At 46.5% G+C, this 27,421-nt stretch overlaps 1 protein-coding gene across 1 annotated transcript in view; it reads right to left on the reverse strand.

Moving 5' to 3' along the window:
- The window catches only part of LOC135399071 (sushi, von Willebrand factor type A, EGF and pentraxin domain-containing protein 1-like), a 63,689-nt gene extending 45,215 nt beyond the window's left edge, over window positions 1-18,474 (reverse strand). Inside the window, exon 1 of the mRNA XM_064630750.1 lies at window positions 18,005-18,474. Within this exon, the coding sequence (XP_064486820.1) occupies window positions 18,005-18,056 (52 nt within the window). The 5' untranslated portion in view covers window positions 18,057-18,474. The remainder of the gene's footprint in view (window positions 1-18,004) is intronic.
- Between the last annotated feature and the right edge of the window lie 8,947 nt (window positions 18,475-27,421).

Here is a 27,421-nt window from a genome sequence, read left to right on the forward strand (position 1 = left end):
TCGCTGCGTGCTGTGTCGTTACAGACGTGAAAACGTTCATTCGCTTCCGGTGCGATTTGAAGTGGCTGGAAAGTGGACGTCTATGAAAAGTGGTCGTTCGTAAAAAAAATGGCACGGAAATGTATAGACGGGTTCCGTAAAATGTGACAGAAATTGGTCCGGGCTTGCACGAAAAAGGTTTGCGTTTCTGTGTGCGCCCGTGGAAATGTGGCTCGAAAATAGTGTCTGGGACAGCACTTGAATTTTTTTTTTTTTTTTTCACAAATGCTCTCACTCAGAACCCGGCTCAAGAGCGGGAAGGGACGCATTTACAGAGGAATTTTTATTGGGTATATTGCGATGCGCACGTGAAGCAAACGGGCCCGACTAATAGGGGGCGACACCGTCACCTTTCTCGTGTGCCGATGTTCGGAGTTGTTCTTTTCCGGAATTCTAGCGTATATTCACCGGAAGATCACTGGTACGATACTGTTCGGTTCCCCAATGCTCCACCTACTGCACTGAACACGGAATAAACGTGTAAAAGCAGACGACCCGAGGAAGCTATCCACACTACGGTAGTTCATCGTTTGTCCGCAGCGCGCCGACACCGTTTCATCTCGGAGCGTAGCGCTCCCATTGGTGTCTGACCCACGTCATCATCATACTTATAATATCGCTGGGAGAAGGCCCGGGTTCGAATCCGCCTTAGATATCTGGGTGTTGTCGCTGGGTTTATCTGGGACGCTTTAAGTCGGCCCAAGACGCACGGTTCTCCTGCGACAGTCGCGACGTTGCCCGCCTAAACGTGACCGTCTACGGCAACCAGTTCCACCACCATCATCATCATCATCCATCACCATCACCGCCGCTAATATCGCTGGGGCTTCTTTAGGTGCAGAAGTGCTGCGAATCTTTAAACCTAGTTCGTTTAATATGTACGCTGTTTTCGGGTGTGTCAGACATTACTGTTAGAGTTTTGCCACTCATGGTGAACTCGTCTCGGTTATGCTCTTGTTCTCGGTCCCTTGTGAGGGATGCCCATTTTATTTTAAGAATCACTTTTACGTACAAGGTCATCTCATCCACTCGCACGCGTCCCTGACAACGCTCTTGTAATGCAGAAGGCGAAGCTGTTTGTTTAACAGTCCCGTTTCAACTACGAAACTTTAAAAGCCAACCGCCGTTGGATCCCCGCCCAGAATTTACGTTCGTGTTCCCCCGAAAATAAACCCCTTCGCCTGTTTCCCGTGAGGTTGAATCCCACGGGCGCAATCAAAGCCGCTCGGACCTTCAGCCAAGGATGACGACTGCCATTCGTTAGGCTTCATTGGCCTGCTTTCATGCGTGTTACACTGGTATATCTCAGACAATATCGATCTGTCGTTAATTGAGTTGTTACGTCATTAGTTTTTTTTTTTTTTTCGTTTATGCAGCTGGTCGTTACCGTCTAGACATCCCAGATATTAAAGGAGAATTAAAAATAATGAAATAAAATACGGGAAAGGGAACGTGAACGGCGGTACGTGTATGTCTTTCGAGTGATCACACACCCAGCGTCGAAAGATAGGTACACCTGTTTCCTAGATTATTGAATGACCCCTAAATAACCCCCGTGTAGGGTGGTGGTGGTGGTGGTGGTGATAGGGCTTGCCGTTGTCGGCCTCACGTATGTGGGCAACGTCACGACTCACGCCCTGGGGGAATGTGCGTCCTGGGCCGACTTCTAAGGGAACTGTGCCGACATATGTCTGAAAGCGTCTGAGGAAAACCCAGGAAAAACCCCAGACAGCACAGCCGGCACCGGGATTCGAACCCGGGTACCATGTAAGTGTAACCCCCGTGTAAGTTAATACTGAGACATTGTGTCCTGCAATCATCATCAGTCCTGTAATGGCCCGTGCGGACTGACGAAGAAATAAATGAAAACAAAGACACGAGCACGCGGCATTAATCATTTCTATAATTTGGGTCCTATAGGTAGAGGTAACGACGCCCTATTTCAGTAGTTTCAGCATATATTTGAATATTTTGAATACATCTGAATGCCCATGAACAGCAGAGCCTCTGTAATGGTGCACTTATAAAACACAACAAATGAACACAAAATGAGAAAACCGTTGGAAGCAATCAAGTGTAATGATTATACATGACAGCGTTTCGAAACCTACGAACATCATCGTTAAAAATGTCTATACAGCCCGAAATTGTCTGAAGTGTGTGAGCACAATTCGCGAGATAGGAGACAGGTGTGAACGAACATCGACATGCAACACTGATGTGTTATGAAACACTGTGAAACACTTCTGTTATTCCATTATTTGACGCCTGTCCACCTTCCACCATTCGAGACACATTCACACGATGACGTTTGCGAAAAACCTTGTCGAAACGTTCGACACATCGTACAGGATATGAGCGTAATCCTTACTCGGAGACATTTGAACTGGCGCCGTCTGACGGCAAAGACTTACGCCACCATTTGTAATTCCGTCGTTAATTCTGTTTCTTTGTATGTTATGTAATAGTGTTTTGCTCGTGTCATGCATGGGCGTTCATTCGCCAACGCGCGTCTTCCTTCCGGGTTTGCGAGTCGTCGTCTGCTTAGTGTCGTCTGCGTCGTCGACTATCGGTGTCGAGTGCACTGGGACGACTGAGTGGGCTACGACCTCTGCTCAGCTGCAGCTCCCAAATGTCTGGTCGAATTCGTAGAGCGTTGCTGCGAAATGGGTGAGGCCATGCTGCTTGCATATTACACTTGACCCATTAAAAACTCGACCACTCTTGTCACATGAGATGCTTATGTAGAAACTCAAGTGCGCTTAACATACGTGCGCTTTCCCAGCCGCTCACCCGCTCTCTATATCGTGCCATTGTTTCTTTCGCGGAAATGAACTTTTGATTCGCGATGTCAGCTTGCATATTAATGGAGAATCAAAGGTGGTTACAGGGGCAGCTTCCGTTATTTACTGGTACGATCCTCGTATAATCCTGGCAGCTGGCACACAAATCAGTAATGCAGACTAATTTATTTGAAGCGTGCCGAACATAAGTACGTTGAGGAGACTACACCTGCCATGCATTTAAGTGCGTAGAAATCTCAAACGGCCGCATACGCCATTAACGAATAATGTTGTGTTTCTTGAAAGTGCAGCGCGAATTCCGATGATTCAGAATGAAGTGGAGCAGTTGTGCGACAGCTGCCACCGCACCACGTCGAAAACACGAAACATTTCCCTAAAATTCGCCCGTTTTTTTTTTTTTTTTTTGTAACTTTCGCATTAGCCCGCGAATTGCTTTCGTTCGCTTCGTAAAAAAAGCTCTCACGCCCCCCCCCCCCACCCTTACCACCAAATTCGTCCCAATTCATAACCCAAGTAATCGTTATGCTATCACACGCTATTTTGCGCATGCGTCCTTATCTTGCATCTACTACATTCTAAGAGGCGGTTGTGGTGCCTGGGAACACCAACAATACGTGCACGGGATCTCTGTTCTGAGAATAACTTCTCTCCTTTCTTTACTGTGCACCAGTTTGCTCAACATCAAATCTTGCCTTTGCTCGTACTGGAGCTGAAAAAAAAAAAGGAAGCTCACTTTGTATGCACACAGGGAATTGCGACGGGGAAAGCGTGTACACACAAAAGGTGGGGGGGGGGGGGGACGTTATGTGGGACGGCACTTTTGAATTGGGTGGGCGTTGGTACGCCACTTATTGTTGTTTGGAGAAAAGATTCCGTGAGGAATCCAGGGAGAGAGAATCACGTGCATGGGAACCGTTTTTGAAGTCTCCTGGACCCGTTGTGTATATGCTGTAAGACGCGGGCAAGGAAACTCCGAGGAGACGCGCCTTATACCGACAGTGCCTCGTAAGACGTCCGAATGTGGGAGTTCATAATAAAGAACGTGCAATACGATGTGGCCGCTACGTTGTTTTTACGATACAAACCTTTTCATTTCGTTTTCTTCTAACGTTTTCTTTGAACGCAAGATTTTATTTGGCAATACAAGCGTTTGAGAGTGCGAGATTGAACCTGTGATGCATGCAGTCCCTCTGAAGGAATACGTGCATGATGTAATGAACTACATACCAAAGTGTCACAACAGAAATAGAGGGGGGAAAGAGAGTGTTACTTGTCCATTTTATTTTAAGAATAATTTCTGCGTGCATGCATGTTGAGTTGAGCTTGAATGTAAAAAAAAAAAAAAAGAGAGAGAGAGAGAGAGAGAGAGAGAAAAGGATGTTATATCTCATCCAATCACACGCGACCCTGACAGCACTCTTGTAATGCAGAAGATGATGATGTTTGTTTAATAGTCCGTTTCAACTACGCGAAGCCTTGAAAACCATCCACCGTTTTGTGCAAAGCTAAGGTGTATTAGTTGTTCCTCTGTTTTGTCTACGTCTTCCTCCCGAACGTACGTGACAGATCTTAATAGGAGTTACTCGAGACGAGAAAGTCGATAACGTCTCACCAGGAAAAGTAGGGATGGCATAATCCTAGTGGCGAATGCTCAGCTCCGTGTTGTCGTTGCCTTCACAAAGTTCGCGGCACCCGACACACAAAAAGACTCTCTTCACGGAGAATGATTTTATGTTGAGTAATGGGCTGTGATGTGATGTTGAAGTTGAAGTCGAAGTCGAAGTCGGACGGCGTGTTATGATGAAGTGATGTGGTGAGCTGTAAAGCCCAGTATGATGTGATGTTGAATGAACTGCCAGAAAAGTGCCAACCTATGCTATACATGACATTCTCGGGTAAACATAAACAAGCCCCCGCCGCAACTTCCGGTGCCACGAAGACTTCCGGTCCTTACGCGACTGAGGACACTCGGAAACAGCCTCCATACAGAATTATATATTTCGCTTTCCTGATTTGTTGGAAACGGGTGGTGTATACGCCTTTTTGTGACAATTTGAATTGCCACAAAAAGGCGTATACGGCCCTCTCTCTTCTCAAATCGGAAGCGATAACTGCATCAATCGGCGCAGAGCGTGTTTCCTGTGAAACCGGATGTCGTTTTGGCACCAAACCGGAAGCTGTGAAAAGCGGCATGTATAGGAATTAGGAACCGCACTCAGTTTTCTCTTCTATCTGTTGTACTTGGTTCATTGAATTCCCACGGTCACGATAAAATGCAGTTTTAATATGCGGTATCCTTTTCTTTACGAGGTGGGGTGGGGTGGAGTGGGGAGAGCTAACGTGGGAATACCATAATTAATCGGGTGACCTGTCAGTCCCTCCCAATTTACATTCTCCGATCCAATTTAAAAAAAAAATCCCGTTTTCAGAGTTTGGAAACGCATGGACACTTTTGGATACATGCACCTCTGCAGCCACATCTTCGAAACGCGTTCGCTTTCGCTGCTGCCAAGTTACTTCATACCCTCCCCGTGATATCGTATTTCATCAACAACAACGATCCAAGTCTGGGGGATATTCTGGCACTCATCCCCTTGACAGCATCCTGTGCCAAATGTGCGCTTCACATAATGTCACGTTGTGTGTGTGTAAGCTGCCTCTCACGGTGACACACTTGTCCTTCGTTACAGCATGCACGCGAAGCCGTCTCCAATTATGAAGGCTCTAAGTGCAATAACACCGAGGGCTTTAATATAAGCGGTATGTAATTCCACCGGCGGGCGGGGCACCCAGTGAAAGACAAGGCCGGAATGTGTGTATATACCACATGCTGTCGGTGCTATTGGCCTTGATGTACTTGACCCGTTTCCCGCGTTTGACTCCATCGATGCGTGTTGCTTCATCACAATAATCTGAATGTTTGCACTGATAGAGCCCTTTGTTCTCCAAGTGCAGCTGCGAAGGAAGGTTGCGTTTTACTTTTTTTTTTTCTTCTTCAGTAATGATAGTAAGGATGATCCGGCGCAACGTAATGGTGTTGTCAAGGTCTCATTCGGTAATGTTGAGCGATGGCTGCACTGTTATTTCCGAGCGTACCCGCATAAAGGGATTTTTGTTGTCCGGAAGCCATCTACGAAAACGATACTATATAAGAGAAGCTGCCAATTAAAAATCAGATCAGTGATGTCAGCCATTAGAAATGAAGAGACTGGCTTATCGTATACATAGACACGTTCCGATGTTGGAGGGTGTTAACGGTAACGGTTCCCAAAAATGTGCTAAGCCAATCGCTTTGTAAGCGAGTGACATGACATTGGCTAAGCTTAAGTTTGATAATTTCCTTTATCGTGTCGCTTTGTATAGAGTGCTTCCGATTTAATGAGACTCGGTATTGTCGAGCGCTGTCTGTGAAAACAGACGTTAGATACGCGCTCGCGATTCGTTCCATGCCGTTTTCTTGCCCTGTGGGTTATTTTCACGGGCTTCGCTCTCAGCTGACAATCGGGGCGCTTTTGGATGTACCTGAATGCATTTAATTTTCGAAGCAGCGTAGCGCGTACGCACAGGTGAAGGTGATACAGGACTGCTTCTCGACATCAAACGGCTGACAGATGCCGCTTTGCGTTCGTCTGACATAATGACTGTGATTAGTTCAAATTATGTAACAACACTACAACATGGTCGCGATATCACTCTTCGCCACGAAGACCGCTAATCGGCAAGGAAAGCAGGCCAAAAACGGTTTCTGGAATAGTGCTAACATAGCTATAGTCCCAAGCTTTGCAAAAGCTTCCGCCCATTTCGTCTCTAGAGTAACTCATGGTTGTGGCAATGCATACACTCCCCAAAAGGAGTAAAATTGTCATTTGTTTTTTTATGTGAGGATTGTCCCATCTCTTACACCTTAGGGCTCTTCATTTCCTGTATCATACGTTCTGTGTCCGTGTCGTTGGGTCTTCCTCATGGATTTATACCAACTACACTCTTAAAAATGAACTTCACCTCATAGCACGCTCCTAGCCAACCACTATCTCGAATGATATCGTTATCTTCCCTGATTTGTTAAAAACGGAAGGCGTACGCCTTTTTTTGTGACACTTATGCGGTTCATAATTGTCACAAAAAAGGCGTACGCCTCCCGTTTTCAACGAACCAGGGCAGATAACGATATCATTTGAGATTATGGTTGGCTAGGAGCGTGCTATGCGGTGAAGTTCATTTTTAAGAGTGTAGCCTGCACCCTTTCCCTTGTTCCATACGTTGGGCACTCTAACGAAACTTCAGCACTTTGAAAGCGCGGGACAAAAATTTGCTCGTCGATCGTGAGGATGTTGGAAATATACCTTCGTTCCCTTATTATATAGCGACAATTGCACGTAAATTTCGCACCTGCTGTCATCGAAAAGTAGGTTCCCGGTCGACAGAGAAAAGGGGGGCCCTCGGAAGCCGACAATGGGCAGTACAGTGGGAAAATTTCTCCCGCTCTGACGAAGGCTTCTTTTCCGCAAAGGCCGAGTAGCTCTCCGGCGACAACTGGACTGCCTCCTATTATGTTGCAAGCGGCCCGTCATTTGGAAGCGGGGGAAAACAAAAGGACCGAGAGTATTGTCTCCCGTGCTAACGGTTTCGCGAGATCTCCCAGATGGTAATCTTTCCGTACAATTTGTATAAGTGAGTCACCGCGGAAGGCACGGTCTCCATCTTCACCGAGGATGTGCAACTCGCTTGGTCTACATTTTGGTCCGACGCGCTGAGGACATCGAAAGCCTGTGTGCGAATCCTTTCGCGAGATTGACATTGCGAATTGTGCAGCGAATCCGAGCACATGGCGAGCTGCAAAACTGTCTCCACTCACGTTCTCTCTCTCTTTTCAACTTCGGACGCATCGCCACTAGACGTCGACATAGAGGTACAACTTTATAGATGATTTCAAATTTAGTGTCACCGCCGCGAAGCACCCGCGGCTGTAAGCGATGCCAATAAACGACTTGGGAGCCACCACCATCAAAAATGTGCCTCTGGTATATTCATACTGTAATCTGCGAAAAAAATAAAATAAAAATAAAAATACAATTGAATGATATACTCAGAAGTAGCGGGAAGAATCTTTCTATGCGGTGTTGTTTCCGGGAAGATTTTTTCTAAAAATCTTTCTGTGCTTTGGCGTAAACAACACCCACCTATCGCCAACTTGTTGACTGACGATGGACACGCATAGCCCTTGCGCTTTTCGCACTTACAAAAGGACATTTGGGCAATTAATCCTCTCATATTAACCACTGCGAAGTGGGGTAGTGTCCTGTGGCTACCACGGGGAAACATCCCATGTCATCATCACCTCTTCATTTATTGTTGTTGTTGTTGTTGGGAAATTGTTGCGGTGAATCACCTCGTCCCATAATCATTCATGTAGTTGTTGTTGTTGAGCAGCTGATGCATAAATCGAAAAAAAAAAATCTGAAGAAATAATCAAAATCCGCGTCGCGCCCCCTTTATTAGTCGCAGAATGGTTTTATCCGGATTACATTATATGTCTTGCGCATTACAGTGTACCGTGGCGACAGGTTGGAAACATCCGACTTCTCCTAGAATATGAGTGAGAAATCCGCAGGAAAGCGGACATCCTATATAGAGAACAGACGGTGGAGGAATACCCTTCCAGAAACGTCCCCATTTCTTTCCACTTCATTGCTTTATTTGGTATGCACTCTCCGTTGTTCTTCTGCGTACTTGCGTGTCGCGTTCGAAGCAACGGGATCTCCCTGTACTCTGCTGCTCTTGCTATCTCAAATTACTTTGCATAAAAGAAACGTGCCGTACGCACCGGAATAAATTGACGTGTTAGTCTATTAGTGCACTGCGAAATGCTTAGTAACAGGAGTTCGTGGAAGGGATGTCGAAAGAAAAATAGAGATGTCCTAACAGCTAAGCAGCCGGCACTTTCACATCACTTCTGCTCAATTGAAAGTAAATAATTATTTAACGCTTGTTAAGTTAACAAAATAGCACTTTAATATAACGAACCGGCTCTTCGATATATCGGAATACGTATCCGGCTGTTCGATATATCGGAATACGTATCCGGCTGTTCGATATATCGGAATACGCATTGTTTTATAGTATTACAGGCCCTGTATACAACTACAGCGATGGTTGCATCTGCACGTACCACTGCGAAAAATTTACCTCGTCGTCGTGGGTCGTCTTTTCTTTCCCACGTTCAGCACAGCATTCGCTTCCCTTAGCAACGTCGCTGTTTACATTTGACACCGGGGGAAGCCCCAAGGCGGCCGTCGCCTTGAACCTGCAGCTGGTCATGTCTTGACAATCCAAAAGCATGATTCATCCCGCTCACATGCAGAAGGAACATAACACTCAGACGCCAAGGGAAAAACATTTATTTGACTCTGCCATTGACATTGTTCCCGTGACTCACCCGTCGGTACGTCAATCCACTTGTATGTCTTATACAAATGCGATTACATGTCTCCAAGTCTGTCAGACAAGAAGAAAAATTGGATGCGTTAGAAGAAGACTGCCACAAAAGTCCCAACATCTCGTCTCGTCTTTCTCTTTACATACACAATGATGAAGTGCAATACGGAATACTGTCGCGTGACACACCCAACTATCGTCTTATACGAACGCGAGCCAAGTTTGCTGTAAACACCTCCTATATGCACGGAGCTTCAAGGTAAAATCGAACATAGCGGACCTGTGAAGGTGAACATGGAGAACAGCATTTGTCGTCGCTTGAGCCAGTGATTGCGGAGGTATCTTTGTTTTCATATCGATAAAGCCGTTCGCCAACACTCCTCATTGTTTTATGTAAGTTCTCACGTTCTGCCTCGGCCTTAATTGTTAACCAGGTCGCCATCGTCCCTGTCGCTACTGCGAAATATGCAGTAGAGATACTGACTTATCACGAGTCGATATGATGGTCGATGATTTTTGTGACCTTCTTTACGATCAACGTGCACGAGGAAAAAACGTTTTTGCGGACTTTTCATACAGCACGGCATAACACGTCATCCTGTCCCGTCGCATTCCAACAATATTGACGGGCTGTTTTTCGGCATAAATTTCTATTTTTCTGTGAAGTGCGTGGAAAAGATCGCTTCAAAACAGTCTCTCACATATCAAGAGAACAAAATCTCTTTGTGTCTGCCCGACGCTGTCCAGCGAACAACGGCAACATGACCTCCTGCGACCCGGTCTTTTATGACATTGCGGTCTCGTCCGTCTCCATGTCCCCCCCCCCCCCCCCCTCCTTGTAGCAAATTACCCCGTGGTACTGTACACACACACATATGCGACAAATGACTTCCGGTTCGTTCCTAATACGCCAAGAGATATACTGCTTAGCGTTATAACCGCCGACATCGTCGTGCTTCCACAGTTCTCTGTCAGTGATGATTATCGGAAGTCGGCAGCTGTAAAGCTCTCTACCAAGGCGACACAGATTTTGAGAGAAGATATGGCCCTGATTTCTGCTTTGGCTTAATGGGTGTTGACACTGCTCTGAGAAAGTTGTATCCTCGTTTTCGCCGAAGTGATGCCTTGTCTTCAGGGAACACTAAAATTGCTTGTCAATTCAAACGTGGTACCTCTAAGATAAAAGGGTGTGAAAAGGTGGTAACTTCTACAGTTACCACCTTGGTGAACAGAGCGTCTGGTAAAGGGTGTAAAAGGGTGGTAAAAGCAATTACCATATATCCAAATTGCTACAAAAAGGCGTACGCCCCCCGTCGCCCGACGAATCATAAGCGGTAACCTTATCATTCGTAGGTGGCAGGTCGAACTCTGCAATCTTTTAGGCACCAACGTATGCGACAACTATTACCTCCTAAAAGGTGTAACTGCTCCAGCCCTTTTTTCTAAGAGTGCAGTGTCCAGGCAGACTTACCACTGGGCCTCTTTCAACAAACGGGGCACACACTCACGTACACACAAAATACGGCACAAATGTATATTTAAAATAAGATACCATATACTGAGAGCCGATTTAGAGTTCAAAATACTTGAAAGCAAGAGTATTTAAAATAGAGTACCAAAATACTTTAAAAGGTACACACAAAATACCCCCAATGTAGTACAAAGGTAGTACGAAAATGTAGTACAAAATGCTCATTGAAAAAAGTAACTAGTAAAATACTAAATACCGAAACAAGTATTTAAAATACAATACTTAAAATACGTACAAGTTTGCTGACAGAGCATCAGATACTAGTTACTTCCCGCCGTCCCGTTAGTTGAACGAGGTTCAGTGGTAAGCCTTCGGAAAGCAGATGCCTCCTGTTGGGGTTGTACGCATTGTGGGTCGTATATATGTGATGCAAATGAGACGTCCGTCGGCCGTCGTACGGTGTTTTCTTTAGCGCACTTTCTAGTGCGTGTGACGAAACTCCGCACACGCATGGCTGTGCGTCATCGATCTCTTACGAATTGGCCCGGTAGAGTACTAATTTTTCGTCTTCTTGGTTCCTCCTATGCTGTTTGTCTTTATGTTCCAATCTCTTAGGCGCGTATGCTGCGCCTTTGTGCACATTTTAGCCTTATGTGACTTTCTTCGTACCGGGTTTTGTGTTTGTGAAATTTCACGGCGCTTGGATGGTTGTGTGGTGGAGTTTGCTTTTTTGTAATGTGCGTGAGTCTCTCATTCGTCGCCGCTCCAGCAACACCGAATATCCTCTGGATGTACGAATCCGTCAGGACATTATTCGTACATCCAGAGGATATTCGGTGTTGTTGGGGCGTATCATGTTATGTGCAGCAGTTTTCAATGGGATGTACATAACGTAAATATTGTATCATTCATCACGTCGCTCTAGTACGTAGCACGGAGCATCATAAACCGCAATAAAAGTTTTTGAGAGAAAAAAAAAAAAGAACATGCCAGCGTAACGTAATTCGATAACGCACCCTACCGGCAATCGAGAAATGCGTGATTCAAACCACGCGCCGCTGTCTAGGCTTTTTCGAAGACTGCCACATTTCAGTTGTTCACGTCCTTATTGGGCACCTTGAGGCTTGTATTGTGTTTGTCTGTTTGCGTGCATCAGCCTCAGAACAGTCGCTCTCCGTAGTGTCTTGTCACCTGAGGCGTTCAAAAATCTAGTAAACCACTTTGTAAGCGTGTTTGCCTACTGTGACCAATGTTGGAACCGACCGTACGGCGTGGTACAATCTGCCTAGACGCACCCCTTGTTTAGGCCCCAGGTGCGACGCTTTCATATTCGCGGTGCCCTGTACTCTTAAAAATGAACTTCACCGCATAGCACGCTCCTAGCCAACCACCATCTCGAATGATATCGGTATCTGCCCTGATTTGTTGAGAACGGGAGGCGTACGCCTTTTTTGTGACACTTATGCTGTTGATAATTGTCACAGAAAGGCGTACGCCTCCCGATTTCAACAAATCAGGGCATACAACGATATCATTCGAGGTTATGGTTGGCTATGAGCGTGCTATGCGGTGAAGTTCATTTCTAAGAGTGCGGGATTTCAGCCCTCAAATGAGAGTGGGGCATGTACATCCTCCACCCATCGATTTTTCTACTATGCAGTGAGAAGAGCCTCCCAAGTGCACCCACTGCACCATTTTCCCTCCCTCCGCACCTCTATCCCCCTCTATATGAACGTGGATATTTTAAATATGCGTTGGCGTACGAGGGTTCCCTTCACTCAACGAGTTTGTGTTCCTGAGTATGTGGCTATTCCTCGCTCACGTCACGCCATTGTAGCGAATGCGGTAACTTGTGGACGGTGGCATTTCCGTGAGCTTGAGGAGGTGGGGACAGAGGCACAGAACACAAGTAGAGAGGATAGTATAACACTCCATTACCTCTGTCCCTACCACTTCCTCCAGCTCACTTGCGTTTTAATGCTTTAACTAATCAATGGGTAATTTAGCCAATCATCGTGCCAGTTACTGCGGTTCTGGGAGCATCCAAACTTGGGCGTTCGCTGTGCTGGGTATAGTTCTGCGGGACTCTCCGAATTCAAGAGCAAGAGGGACTGCACGCCCCTCCCTCTACTGTACCAACATCGCATTTCCTCTTCCGCTTTCACCGTTCCCTTTTCTACTGCATCTCCCCCCAAACATCATCCCCCCACCCCCGCACACACACATACAGAGCCAATCCTCGAGCCTGCGAGATTAATTTTTGAGAAAAGAAAAAGCTCATACGTAGAAGATATATGACAGCCCAGTAAACACGTACATTGTTTTTGTGGTGTCCGCTATCACATGATAAGAAAAACTTGAAGACAGTGAGCAACGAACACGAGCAGAGTTTGGGGACTGAACATTTTCCGGTTTTCGTGGATGAACGGTGCAAAAATATTACGTAAATGACAGTGTACATTCTATCTACGAAACAAGAAAAATAAGAAAATAAAAAGTGAGACGCACATAAACAAGACATCACAAACAAGGCTGGAGATCTCAAAAAGTGAAAGAAATCTTTGTTACGTATCACTGCTACGTTTACGCCCAACAGGGGCATACACAGGGAAAACATAGTGGAGCCGATTTTGCTTGTCGTCGAGGAAAGTCAGGATCAAGGACACCGCCCATGAATAGAAGGGTATGTTTTGATTGGATAGATCTAAGCAGCTTTTCGCAGAAATATTGCCACTTATCCACAATGCACTACGCTGTCTGGCTGCATGACGTACGGGTAGATCGCTAATTTGGTACTATAAGTAGACATGTGCGGAAGGATATACGAGTGCAGACCGCGGTTATGCTGCGCTGACTTTCAACTGTAACGAATATTTTGCCGACGTTCAACCTCTGCTCGTGCCATAGGACGTAGTATTCAACAGTGATAGCATTGTACGAGAATGTGGTAAATTCTCGGTGTTAATTGATGGTTATTGTGGTGGTTTAAATATTGGAGTTACAAAATGTCATATGATCATTTTATACCGTGCCGTCAGGTAATCCGTTCAACCTTTCCGTTGCCGTTTAGTATGCTATTCGGATGCTTTCAACATCACGAGCTGACATATAAGAAAGGTGCCCGTTAAGTTTATTCCACGGATGGGCAGTATTTAAATATACATTGAAATTAGAATAGTATTTATAATAATATACCAATTTTTGGGTATTTATTTTTGTGAATACTTTATAAATACTCCTAAAGATACTGACTCATATCTTAAAGTTACGGTAAGAGGGCAAAAGCAGAGTTTCGAGAGCCGCGCAGTTATGCCGTGTTTTCGCAAGCACGCACATGCGACAAACCATTTTAGATGACGAGTGTTGTTGCACTGTTGTGACACTGTTGTTGCGGACAACGGTCGGGACTACGTTGCTGTACGAAGCATCTTCGTCAAATTTAATACGAGCCTTTCTTCACCGGCACCTGTGGAGAGATGCTCTCCTTTGCGAATCCGATTCTATACGGCCGAACAGAAGATAACTACTTAGAAGATGCAGTCTTCGAGAAACTTCTAATATTAAAATCGCCACGATAATCTAACAAATAAATGCTATTTGCTGGCTCGTTGTTACGGTCATCGTTATTTCTGCAATTCCGGAGGACATCTTCTTCACAGTATTTATGGTAGTCGTTATGGTATTACAGTACGATATTTATATTTTGTATTTGAGTAGCTGTTTGAACATAGTATTTTGTATTTATATTTAAATACACAAAAAATGTATTTATGCCCATCCCTGGTTTATTCCTATAATTCTACGTGCCACAATCCGTACCAATTTCGCATTGTGCAATTGCATTGCGCATTTGCGCAATTGCGCATTGTGCAATTTCGCTCATTGTGCGTTCTTACGAAGTGAATGACTGTTCCAACTGAAATTCGCGGAATTCGGGATATATATTGCGCGGATGCGAGATGCTGCAGCTTCCTCCAGGTTTTCCGCAAACAGCGAACACAATATCAGCGAAAACGTCACCAGGGACGCCACACGTTTCCGGAATTCAGGAAGCATTTTAGGAAGCGTTACTTTCCATATGTTTATGTCGCATGTGATGACGCGTGGAGAACGTAACGACGTAGACGTGATGCTAAAGCGAGGACACATACGACACGCTCAGCAAATTTGGTGTTCTCGGAAAAAAAATATTTTTGAATGAGCACGACAGGAGAAATGAAAAGGAAATTCGTGTTAGTGGCGTAAAACGCACATCCAAAATAAATGAGAGAAAAATACGTTTCTTTAGCGTGTCGACGGCATGTCAGCGCATAAACCTCATAAATAAATACGTAAATTCTCACTGTAAAATTAGTACATCAACCGTTAACGCATGAAAACATTTACTCACACACTCTTAGAAATGAACTTCACCACATAGGACGCTCCTAGCCAACCATAATCTCGAATGATATCGTTATCTGCCCTGATTTGTTGAAAACGGGAGGCGTACGCCTTTTTTGTGACACTTAACATTTGTCTTAACACAATTGTCACAAAAAAGGCGTACGCTTCCCGTTTTCAACAAATCCGAGCAGATAACGATATCATTCGAGATTATGGTTGGCTAGGGGCGTGCTATGTGGTGAAGTTCATTTTTAAGAGTGCATGATATAAACACCAGCGTATAAGGAGAGCTTTTTTTTTCTTTTCTGAGTAGCAAGCCTAAGTACCGTTTAGTGTTACAGTCACTATACACCTCATTTTTTATTCTCTGTTCCAATAAATCCCCCCCCCCCCACACACACACAATTATGTTTGACACCATTCAGTACAGCCGGCACATTCAATCTCAGAATAACAGCGCTGGTTCAAATGGCAAGTGCAGTATAGCCTTCGTGTTTGTGTTTGTTTCGAATTTAAATGACTTCATCAGTCAGATAATCAATGAGAGTATCTGGCCTGCCCTCTTGTCGACAACGAATCGTAGAATAAGGCGCGCTTTCTGCTAAGACATGCCGGTGGTTCCGCCACGATCTTCCGCCCGGGGGTTTGACCCCTGTGGCTGTTTGGCGTCACAAGTGCTTGAAGAATCACCCGTGGGTATTTTAGGCTTCCGTTGACGTAATCCGGTGTGATGGCTCGTTTCACGGCCCCCGCAGCGCGTGCTTGCGTCGGGCAACCCAAAAACGCACATGCCTGCGTCAGTGTTGATCGCATGTGGCAGCGGCAAACAAGCACACGTTCTTAGGCGAGCAGACTTGCTGTTCTGAGTTCCCTAGCTGTGTTGTCTCCTAAATAATTTCCCCAAACTCGGGGATATGTCTCTCCATACTTCCTCTGCATGAGGATGATGATGATGATGGTAGGGGGGGGGGGGCAAGTATGGAGATGTGAGCCCGCTCTCCGCGAGACAAGCTACTCCAGATCTAGTGGAGAGAGAGGGGAAAAAAGGGTGAAATCGTCTAAAAAGACGAGAGCTCTGCTGCGTTCTTAACGAAGGTGATGATGAGTGAGCGCTGTGCACCCTGATGATGAATCGCAGGCCATTCGCCCAGCACTTTCACGACGTCAAAGGGTCGGCTATGAAGACGGTCCAGGGATGTCTCAAGTTGCAAACGGGCAGTGTGAAACCGCGCACATTCGAGAAGAACATGTTCCGAATCTTCACGCACACCGCACGTTGAACACAACGACGAAGGTTGCGGCGCCTATACCTTGAACAGAAATGCGTTCGCCAATGGAACATTGAGTCGAAGTCGGTGAAGCAAAGTTTTCGAGCGCCCGGGACATCCGTGGAGGGTTTCGATAGGACAGGTTCGGGTTAGATCTCTACATATCTCCGTTCAACCCGATCATATTCTTCCTCATATTCGATACGCGGGGTGTGACTACAGTTTCAGAAAATGTTGACGTCCACTGCGTTTTTTTTTTAAAGTTGTGTTTTAAACGAATGTTTCAGTACCTCCAGGGCATATAGTTCGTAACATGGGTGCGCGCTCGGCTCTTTGTTTTAGAAGCCCGTTTTGTGCCCCTGTATCCTTGTATATACTACCAGGGATTTGCACAGGATTTCACCTCAGCGGTGTCAGAAACGAACCTGCTGGCTTTTCGGGCTGTCTTGACCCTAATGGCAGGTCTTTTTTTGGGGGGGTGTGTGTGTGTGTGTGTGTGTGTCGCGGTGACGGAGTCGGTGGGTGCTGTATACGATCGTTGGGAGGTGCAGGCAAGAAGTCCTGGGAAAATTCCTGTATACTTCAGGCTGATGCATGACCGAAGCAATGAGTGGACTTCTCACGAAGCTAACCGGTAAGACACCATAAACTTGGTTAGTTTAAGTTAGGTCAGGTTAATGCGCCTGTGACAGCTCACCTCGCCTTCCTATATCCGATTCGATAATGAGGTGAAGCCGACTTGCGCAATGACAATGTCAACCAAAAGAATACCGCACTTTTTTTTTTTTTTTACAATCCATTTTTGATGCGCTGGCGGGCGAATATCGTTACAAAGCGTAGTTTCACCATTTTGTACTGCGCAATAGTTAATACGTCTAATAGTTCCACCACTCAAGCGTGTTATCTGTACGCTTTCAAGCTCACGAGCCAACATAAAAGAAAAGGTAGGGAAAAAGAAAACTGTGGTAGAATTTCTCACATTACATACTACATTGCTATGATCTGTAAAATTTACCAGTATTTGTTTTCTTTTGTGTGTGTGTGTGTGCGTGTGTGTGTCTATACGAAACAAGTCAATGTCCATCATTTAAGTTCACTTGAGCCACGATACATTGTTCGCGGATGCGGGATGCTTCATCTTCTACCAGGCTTTCCCTACACTATTAAAAATGAACTTCACCGCATAGCACGCTCCTAGCCAACCATCATCTCGAATGATATCGTTATCTGCCCTGATTTGTTGAAAACGGTAGGCGTACGCCCTTTTTGTGACACTTATGCTGCTCATAATTGTCACAGAAAAGGCGTACGTGGTCTGCGAGTTCTTCCTGCCGTAAAAAAAAAAAAAAAAAAAAGAGAGAGAGATAGAGGGAGTGAGAGAGAGAGACAAAAGAGTGCAATATCTCTCCTCAGATACTTCACAGAAATAGTTGTAAAACAAATTCTGCATCAGGGCATGCTACATAAAAATCTCTCACACTGTAATATACAGTTTTCATAATTTAAACAGAACTGCTGGAGCAGGTTCCGGGGAAGTTCAGCGCAGTAAAATAATAGTACTAATATTCCTCGTCGTTATATATAAAAAGGAAGACACCTACCTTCAACAACAGTCAGCAGACTAGCCACAATCCAACACGCTGCAGAAAACATTTTCTTCCTTCAGCAGCGAATGCACTATGTGTCAAACGCTAATCCAACCTCATCATTTCATCGTGTCTGATCCGCTCACCAATTCACAACCGCACATCGACGAATCGATCTCACACTCCTCGCTACTGTTGTGCAACTTTGAAGACAACTATCTTCGACGCAGGTGTCTGTTCGCCACCACAAAGCTCTAGTATCCGTTTTCAAGTGCGATGCAAAGTGATGCAGGTACCTGGCCTTTCCTCGGAAAAGTGGTGACCGTTCATCGTCGCCGCGGTCCTGACGGTGTGACGTACGCACCACAACAAATAACCACGTGATTGCCTAAACTTGCTACTTTTTGACGCATACGAAAGCAGAACCTGCCATCACGCCGCTCGGGATGCGGACTGATCGCGCGCGCTTGAGGATACGCGGAAAATACGAGCCACGCGTTTTCTCCTCCCTCTCTACTTTCTCCTCTCTTACGCTGCCGTCCGCTCGAGGTCCCTAGAAAGAGCGCGCCCTCCCCGGACGCTCCCTAGAAGTTCCTCTGCAGAAGACTTCGGTCGACGTGAGGGGGACTGTATCCGCCGTCACGGAATATCCCAGAGGAAGAAAAAGAAATCGAAAACGGGGCAGACGTTCCGCCAAAGATGACGTTTTGCATTTACACGTTGTCGGAATATCGAGAATGGCGTACCGCGCGCTTGGCAGACGACAACGTATTTTCCTGTCGTCTGCTATCGAACATCTTGAGACACTGCAGGATGTTCCCTACGGTTTGCACAGCCAACATCACCTAGATAAAGCCTGCTTACTCGTCGACGTGACGTAAAAATCAGGACGTGACGCACAATATGATATATTTGCTTAATTAATGAAAAACAAATTAAATAAGAGTTCACTTTGAGGAGACAAGGTACTCATATATTTCTTAAAAGTAATTTATAACATTTTGTACATCGACAGCACGAATCCATAAACTCTCGAAGATGAAATATTGCCATAAATTTAAGAAACCATGAAAAGTAAGACAATGTTATTTTTAACCTTGTAATGTCACGGTTCCTCACTATTTCACCGCTAGGTGCTAGGTACATCTGTGAACGTCGCTTTTGGTGATTGTCATGATCGTCTGCCATCTCACTCCAAAAATAGGGCAACAGACCGTGGTCTGGCTCCCCCGAAGTGTTTGGCGAAAAATGTATTTGTGTGTGGGACTCTGTTTATAGAGGTTATTGTACAAGTGATCCGGAGTCTTGGGCTTGCGGTTGTTAGAACCATTAACTCAGACTGACTTCGGCTGACCGTGGGATGTTTAAGGGAAAAGCATGTTGTGCTTGTGTGTATCGTATATCTTCCCGAGGTGTGTAACGGGAAACGTATCTTCGCGCACTATATCTTCCTCCCACGAGGAACGTAATAAGAAGCCTGTAGGCGCTAAGGCGCTACACATGGAACAAGTGTCAAAAACACAGAGGGAGAAAGAAATGAAAAGACCTCTGGGAGCGTAGTGGGATGAAGAGAGTAGTTGGCAAGGTGTGGCGCGAAGTGAAAACGGCTGAGGCCGTGGTGCCGACTCCGGACTAGAGATGCGAAGCCCCGGAAAAAAACCCGGAAATTTTGAAAAAAAAAAAACAACAACAAAAAAAAAACAGTTCTTTTCGGTTTTTTTCCTCGTTTCCGGAAAAATTGCCCCAAATTTCCAGGCGACAAAATTCAAAAATGTAAATTTTCGTGCCTTCGATGCGTTCCAACCCGCCAACAGTGCCTTGGGTGCCTCTAATCCGCCAACAACCACCAACTTAGAGCTCCGTCTGGCTGCTCCAAGCGGTCGCCGTCGCGTTCACATAATGTCGGAGTTCTGGTCGGAGTGGACGGGGGGGGGGGGGGGATATGTTTATTAAGAAAAAAAGAAAGGAAAGGTTAGCCAGGCAAAGAGCCGGCTTGCTATTCCGAAAAAAAAAGGGGGAAGGGGCAAAGAAAAAAGAAAAGGAAGGAAAAAGAAAAAGGGGGATCGAAACAGAGGAAAGAAAGAAAAACAAAAAGCAACAGAAAGAAAGGAAAGGGAAAGAAAACAAGAAACAGAACGAAAGGGAAGGAAAAGAAAAGAAACAAAAAGAAAGGAAGGGAAAAGAAAAGAGAAACGAAAGGAAAGAAAGGAGAAACACAAAGAAAGAAAAGAGAAACACAAAGAAAGAAAAGAGAAACAGAAAGAAAGAAAAGAGAAACAAAAAGAAATAAGAGAATAAACACTACACACTAAACTTTTTTACACCCTTTCCAGTGTAAAAATGGTGTTTGATAACTCACACCTATTTGGGTGTAAAGTCTGTAGGGTGTAAGCAGTTACACCCCCTAGAACGGTGTACCTGGTTCGTCCCATTAATGAGCACTGGGGACGTACTAGACAGGGTTTCCCAAGGAAAGTGGCAGATCCCAATGGGCAATCAACGGAAACCTGAGGCTATACTTGTGGTACTTGAGTTACATACAGGTGCACGTCAACAGTAACACCTGTTTAACTCTGGTACCATAAATATATAGCGTCAGGTTTCTGTGTATCGCTCTCTTAGGCACTGGTCCACTTTTCCTGTATATATAGGGTCTTGGTAGTTGGCCTGGGCAAGAAGTCGTCTGGCATCATTTGCATATCATTTAATTATGTGCAGTTCTAAGTACTGTGCATGATGTTCAGTGCGACACTTAAAAACACTGGAGTGCATGGACCATCCTCACAGCACAGAACGAACAGAAGCTAAGGTGCATAAGTCCCATCGCTGCTAAAATTACAGAAATGCTGTGTGCAGCTGACCCGCCTTTTACACCCTATGGGCCTGATGACCTTCTCACGGAAGGGTGTAAAAAGCAGGTAGAAGTGCGTAAAAAGCAATATACACCCACTTTACACTCAAATGGGTGTTAGACAGTTAAGTGTGGGGTGTAAATTGTGCAATACGCCCTTTTAACACCTAAAGAGGTGTGAAATTTTTTAGTGTGTAGCACAATGTTACAGGCAGTTCACGAGTCCTGAGACTCGGAGAAAACCGAGGAGAGCGGCAGTGACAGCCCACTGGTTGGGGTGCAAGACGGGGCCAAGAAGAGCGGCCAACGAAAAGTCGTTACAACCAATCTGGAGCAGACGGCAACGGAGGGTGTCCCTATGTTGAAGGTGCTGCTGGCAATACAGGAGTTGGTGTGGGATGTCCGCTTCCACTCCACAGACATTACAGTTTGGTGAATTTAGCCGACCCATCTTGAAGAGAAGTGAGGGTGTACGGGCAACATTGAGATGTAGGCGGTGGAGAAGGGATTCTTCTTTACGGCTGCGGTGGCAAGTGATGACGAACTCCATCAATGGGTCGATAGACCGCAGGAATGAATTGTAAGTCGTTGTTTCGGCACGGAACTGCTGAGCACATGTGGCACACCGACGGCGTATGTATAGACGGCATGTTGAGGCTGTAAGCGGCAGAGGTGCCAGGGCCGAAGTGTCATCAGACCCAGCGCGTCTCGCTACTGCGTCTGCTCGGGTATTTCCGTACACGCCTACGTGGCCAGGGACCCATTGAAACGTGATGTTGTAACCAGTGGCGAAGAGTTCATTGAATTTTTGAAGCGTCATGGTATGCAAATCGCTTATTATGCTGGGGCGAGATGACGACAACATATCTAGTGATGCCTTGCTGTCTGTAAGAATGACCCACGTTCCGTGCCCGGATTGTGTAATATGCTCCAGTGCTGCCAGGATACCAAACAGTTCGGCTTCTGTCGAGGACACTGTATAGGGGAGTTTGAAACCGTGGCCCAGGTCTTCATCCGGAATGTAGAAAGCCGCGCTCGAACTACCTTCGGTTACCGAGCCATCTGTGTATATATGGCGACTTAGTCGATGTGTTGAGGCGAGGTGCTCCAGTGTGAGCTGGTGGGCCACGACTGTGGGGACGTCTTTCTTGCGTTGGAGTCCAGGGATGTTAGAGTGAATACAGGGTCTTTCAAGAGTCCACATCGCCGGTGCATAGGATGGTGTAGACGCGGGAGATGGAATGCTCCCTTTCAGGCGGGCAATGGCACTGCCGAAAGCAGACGCCGGGCAGTCCTCATCAATGCGACAAAGAGAGTGGAGCGGGTGCCGTGTAATGTAGCGTGTATAAGCGCGGAGGGTATCACCATCCCGCAGTATGTGAGCCGGCTGCTCTCGCGCCTCTGCCAAGACAGAATACGTCTCCGTTGTCCTGGGGACTCCCAAACAGACACGGAGACTACGGGCCTGGATGTTGAGCAGTTCCTGTTCTTGGGTTCGACTTAGACCATGCAGGATGGGTAAGCTGTACCGCAATGTCCCCAACACCAGGGCCTGATGGACACGATAGAGGTCAGAACATGACGGGCCCCAGGATGCACCAGCAATACGCCTGAGTACATTTACCAAACCGTTTGCCTTGGTAGCAAGCAGCTTCACATGCTGGGACCACGTCAGGCCACGGTCAATTGTAATCCCCAGGTATCGGCAGGTCGTGACAAAGGTCAGGGGTGAGCCATCAATGAAAAGCGGGTACTTATGAAATGATCTTCGTGAGAATGCCATGAGTAAAGTTTCTTCCGTTGTTGCTGGAAGATGGTCCGTTGATGTAGCTCACAGATCGGAGATATTCCCAAGAGACGTTCGACAGGCGGTATTCTCGAACAATAACTAGGCTTTATTTACATAGTTATTTACATAACTATATACAAGACAATACTACAGCGACTGAAGTCACGGGGATTTCGCCTCGTCTTCATCAAGTCGTTGCGGCTTCCACACACGGATTTTCGTGTGTCCTCCGTTTAAAAGAGTGACATTTGGGACACAACCTCCGCCAGCAAACACCAATCCCAGGAGCCCGGTTCAAACGTCTCCAACTCATGGTTGGCCTAGTTTGAATTTGGAACGAACCAGGCACCTCCTAATTGTCCGCCCACTACTCGGTATTTATGTGTAACGGACCAAGCTGTCAATCCGTGCACCATGCAACTTTGGACAGTGCATCTTCCTTGGCCCACTCTACTGATTTATTGCCAGCGAGCATCTGGTCGCGAAGACCCCCTGAGGCGTCAAGTGTCCCCCGTCCAACGTGCCTTCCCCGAGTCTCTTTCGGGTGGCTATTACACTGAGTCAGGAATGCACAATATTCGCGAGGCCTCTAAAAAGTACAACTCTTACATCTCCCCCCTTAAGTTACTTGTGGGGCACTATTGCGACACAAGGAACAATATCACTAAGAGTTGTGTAGCCTAATCATTTGGATTACGATAACAACAGCTGCAAACACTGTATACACTGCAATGCACTCGAGTAAGGATATTCCCTCTTATGGTCTCAGGATCATCAATACACACGTCGACTTAAATACGGGCTACGACACTGTACAGTACAAACGTAACTGAAGATAGAGTTCACAAGCAAAGTCCCACTGCATTTGCACCCTATAGGTGCCTCATTGCCCAACCCGAAGTGCACTACGATCAACCACGGGGGATATGCTTTACTTCTAATCTACTGTGTCGAACACTGTCCTGTGTAATATACATGTATGATCACTGACACTCCTCTCCCACGAATCTCGCGAGGGAGCTACTTCTCGTGCACGTTTGCCGCTTGAAACTGAACATGCGCTCGTGCCACGCCCCCCAGCTGGCCGTGATTTGAAGTCGATCAGTGTCTGACTTCTCCCAAACTCAGGGCCTGTGGGCGGCACGTTGTGATTACTCAAACTGATTAGGGACACTTCAGCGCCTTCCAAGTTAACCACGAGCAACCCTATGCCATGTTCTGCCTTTGGTGTCGCTGCGGTTCTTGTTCCGCGATTATCTCCCATTGGGACGACTCTGTCAGTACAGTTTACACTGGACGTCCTCGCAACGTCGTTGTCTTTAGATGACCAATTTACAGTGACGTAGTCGTACCTATCATTGGCCTCTACAGAGGCACAGTGATCATCAGAATTCCCCGGGCGTTGCCTTGTTTCTACTTCTGGCATGCTCCTACATGCGCCGGAACGATCGTTGCTATCAGTGCACTTTTGACAAGGTCTTTCCTTTGCTACTGCCTCTGGTTCTTTTTGACTAGTGTCCCGCCTTGCGGCTTGTCTAACGACAACCAGATCAGTGTTCATCGACCGCTTTACTATAGCTTGTGTCAATGCCTGAAAGTTGCTTTCCTCGTCGGATGACAGTCCCGCAAACAGTTGCTCGGCCCGTTTATTTAAAAGCGGGTACAGAAATCCCGTCTTCCACTGGGCAGGAACGCCTTCGTCGTCAAACGTCCTTTCTACGTCTCCTAACCACTGGCTTACCAATGATTCATCTTCTGGCATTTTTGGAAGGGACACCCTTAATCTGCTCAGCATGTTCCTGATATCCACAAACTTTTCGTTTGAACATACACTGACCTGTTCCCGTCGCTCGTCATGCTGAGACAGGCGAGAATTGTAGGCCCGAAGTTGCGCCAGCTGGAGTTTCATATCCAAGACCTTCCACTTCTTGGCGACTGGTGCGCCGAAACTGAGAACGTGGCGCTCATACTCAATGGCGTCCGTAAGCGCCGCATCTACTTCTAGCTCCTCGCTACTCCTCATCTCCCTGTCTCTACGCTCGTTACTAGCCTCGATCATAGTGCACACGGGATGTAAGCAACGAAACACCTACCTCGTGTATCTTGCCTCCGGAGGATGCGTTGAGGTTCTGTCCAACAATCCAAGAACACAGTTGACCCCGGTGATGCTGCCGCTACAACGTCGCGTCACCGCTGCTTGGGTCTCTGGGTTGTCCTTGCTACTCGTCGCTGGCACAGACACCTTCACTGCAGTCCGTTGCAGTTAGCTTCCGCTGTCCGTCGCGGAGCTGCTTCTGGGCTTGGCTAGCACTGCTTTCTGGTCACAGCCGCTCCAACGGCTGCAGCCGGCAATGCTCCGACTAACTTGCCTCGAAGTTGTTCCATGTTGCTGCTGGTCGTTATGCTTCTTCGCAAAGCTGGGATCCTGACTGGAGCTGTCCCTTCAGTTTCCTGGACACTCCGATGGTCTGCCGTTGTCTTGCGCTGCTATGCCCTCGTTGTTCCGACTCGAAATATCGTCCGTCCGTCCGGATGGTTCAACTCTCCGTAGGTGAGCATCCTGTCGGCTGCGCCAGTAAAGTTTCTTCCGTTGTTGCTGGAAGATGGTCCGTTGATGTAGCTCACAGATCGGAGATATTCCCAAGAGACGTCCGACAGGCGGTATTCTCGAACAATAACTAGGCTTTATTTACATAGTTATTTACATAACTATATACAAGACAATACTACAGCGACTGAAGTCACGGGGCTTTCGCCTCGTCTTCATCAAGTCGTTGCGGCTTCCACACACGGATTTTCGTGTGTCCTCCGTTTAAAAGAGTGACATTTGGGACACAACCTCCGCCAGCAAACACCAATCCCAGGAGCCCGGTTCAAACGTCTCCAACTCATGGTTGGCCTAGTTTGAATTTGGAACGAACCAGGCACCTCCTAATTGTCCGCCCACTACTCGGTATTTATGTGTAACAGACCAAGCTGTCAATCCGTGCACCATGCAACTTTGGACAGTGCATCTTCCTTGGCCCACTCTACTGACTTATTGCCAGCGAGCATCTGGTCGCGAAGACCCCCTGAGGCGTCAAGTGTCCCCCGTCCAACGTGCCTTCCCCGAGTCTCTTTCGGGTGGCTATTACACTGAGTCAGGAATGCACAATATTCGCGAGGCCTCTAAAAAGTACAACTCTTACACCATGGCTACTGTCTTGCTAGGCGAGACAACCAAGCCGCGGTGCAAAAGGTATCTTGAAATGATGTCTAATGAACCTTGTAGTCGGCGTTGGATCGTATCACACCGAACGGCGGAAGTCCAGATACATACGTCGTCAGCATATATTGTTATGTGAGTGTGATTATGAAGCTGCGCAGGAAGAGAAGCCATAATGATATTGAATAATAAGGGGCTGAGGACGCTCCCTTGTGGGACACCACGGTGCACGCGGAACGTCGCAGTGTCCCCGTCAGCGGTGCGCACAAACAGGGAGCGGTCAGCCAAGAAGTCTTTAATCCATGACCAGGCGCAGCCCCCGACTTCAGCTTCTGAAAGGGTCGCCATGATTGCGCTATGGAGGACACTGTCGTACGCTTTCTTGACGTCGGACGGAGTGGACGGGTTGTTCCAATTACCTATCGCTGAGTAGATAGCAGTCTCATGGGATGCTCTGCTCTGCATTTATGCCTCGAGGGTGAACACTACTAAAGTTTCTAGCTCATTCTATGCTCTGGCTTGGCCGGCAATGCTTCGACTCAGCTGTAACCGCGTTTGTTTCCATTCCTGCAAATTTTTCGCTAAAAAACCCGAAAAAACCCGTTTTTTTCGAGCTAATCAAAATTTCCGGAAATTTTGCATCTCTACTCCGGACTTCGTGTGTGATGCGATGGACTGAGTGAGAACATCGCACTGTGCCGTGACGTCAAAAAAACCACCAGCGCAAGAGTGTCGTGACCTGTCATCGTCGACCGTTTCACTGGGCGCACCCAGAACCCGACTTCGCAGGAGTTTGACAGATATGTACCACATCAGTACTGTTGCACTGATATCGTTGTTAGCTTTTGTTGTATTTCCAGGAAAATGTTGCAAATGTCGACTCTTTGCTAGCCTCCCAAGTTCCTTCTCGCCGAGGTCCAAATTACCTGCACGATGTGGCGTCACTGCCCGGGAAACTTAAACTAAGAGCGGACTGGTCTGTCCCTACTAGGCCACCCCCTTGGAGTTGGTGACGAACCCGACCACATTTCGTGACAGTGCCGATAGATGTATGTAATTAATTGTGAACAGCAGAGATCCTGGAAGACCATGGGACAAGAACGACACGAACACAACAGGAAATAAAATCTATAACATTACATTTAATCAAAGAAGATACACGTATTCTTAATCAAAACAGCACAGGAGAATAATCTATCATTTTAGCTATCATAAAATCATCCTCGTGACTTAATCTAAACGAACTCTTTACCATTTTCATTCTAAGAGACCCTACAAACCTTACTTTGTTTTATGAATCCAACACAGAAAATAGATATGTTAAAATTGAACTTCACCGCATAGCACGCTCCTAGCCAACAACCAGCTCTAACGATATCTGCCCCGATTTCTTGAAGGCGGGAGGCATACGCCTGTTTTGTGACAGTTATGAACCTTTCGAGTGCAATAGGGAATCTATAGTGGGGCTTCATTTGCAAGTTCTGAATTCTGATAGATGTATGTGATTAATTGTGACCAGCACGAACGACAAGAACGACACGAACACAAGAGGAAATAAAATCTATAACACCACATTTAATCAAAGAA

This window comes from Ornithodoros turicata, chromosome 6 (assembly GCF_037126465.1).
Source record: "Ornithodoros turicata isolate Travis chromosome 6, ASM3712646v1, whole genome shotgun sequence".
Classification (NCBI taxonomy): domain Eukaryota; kingdom Metazoa; phylum Arthropoda; class Arachnida; order Ixodida; family Argasidae; genus Ornithodoros; species Ornithodoros turicata.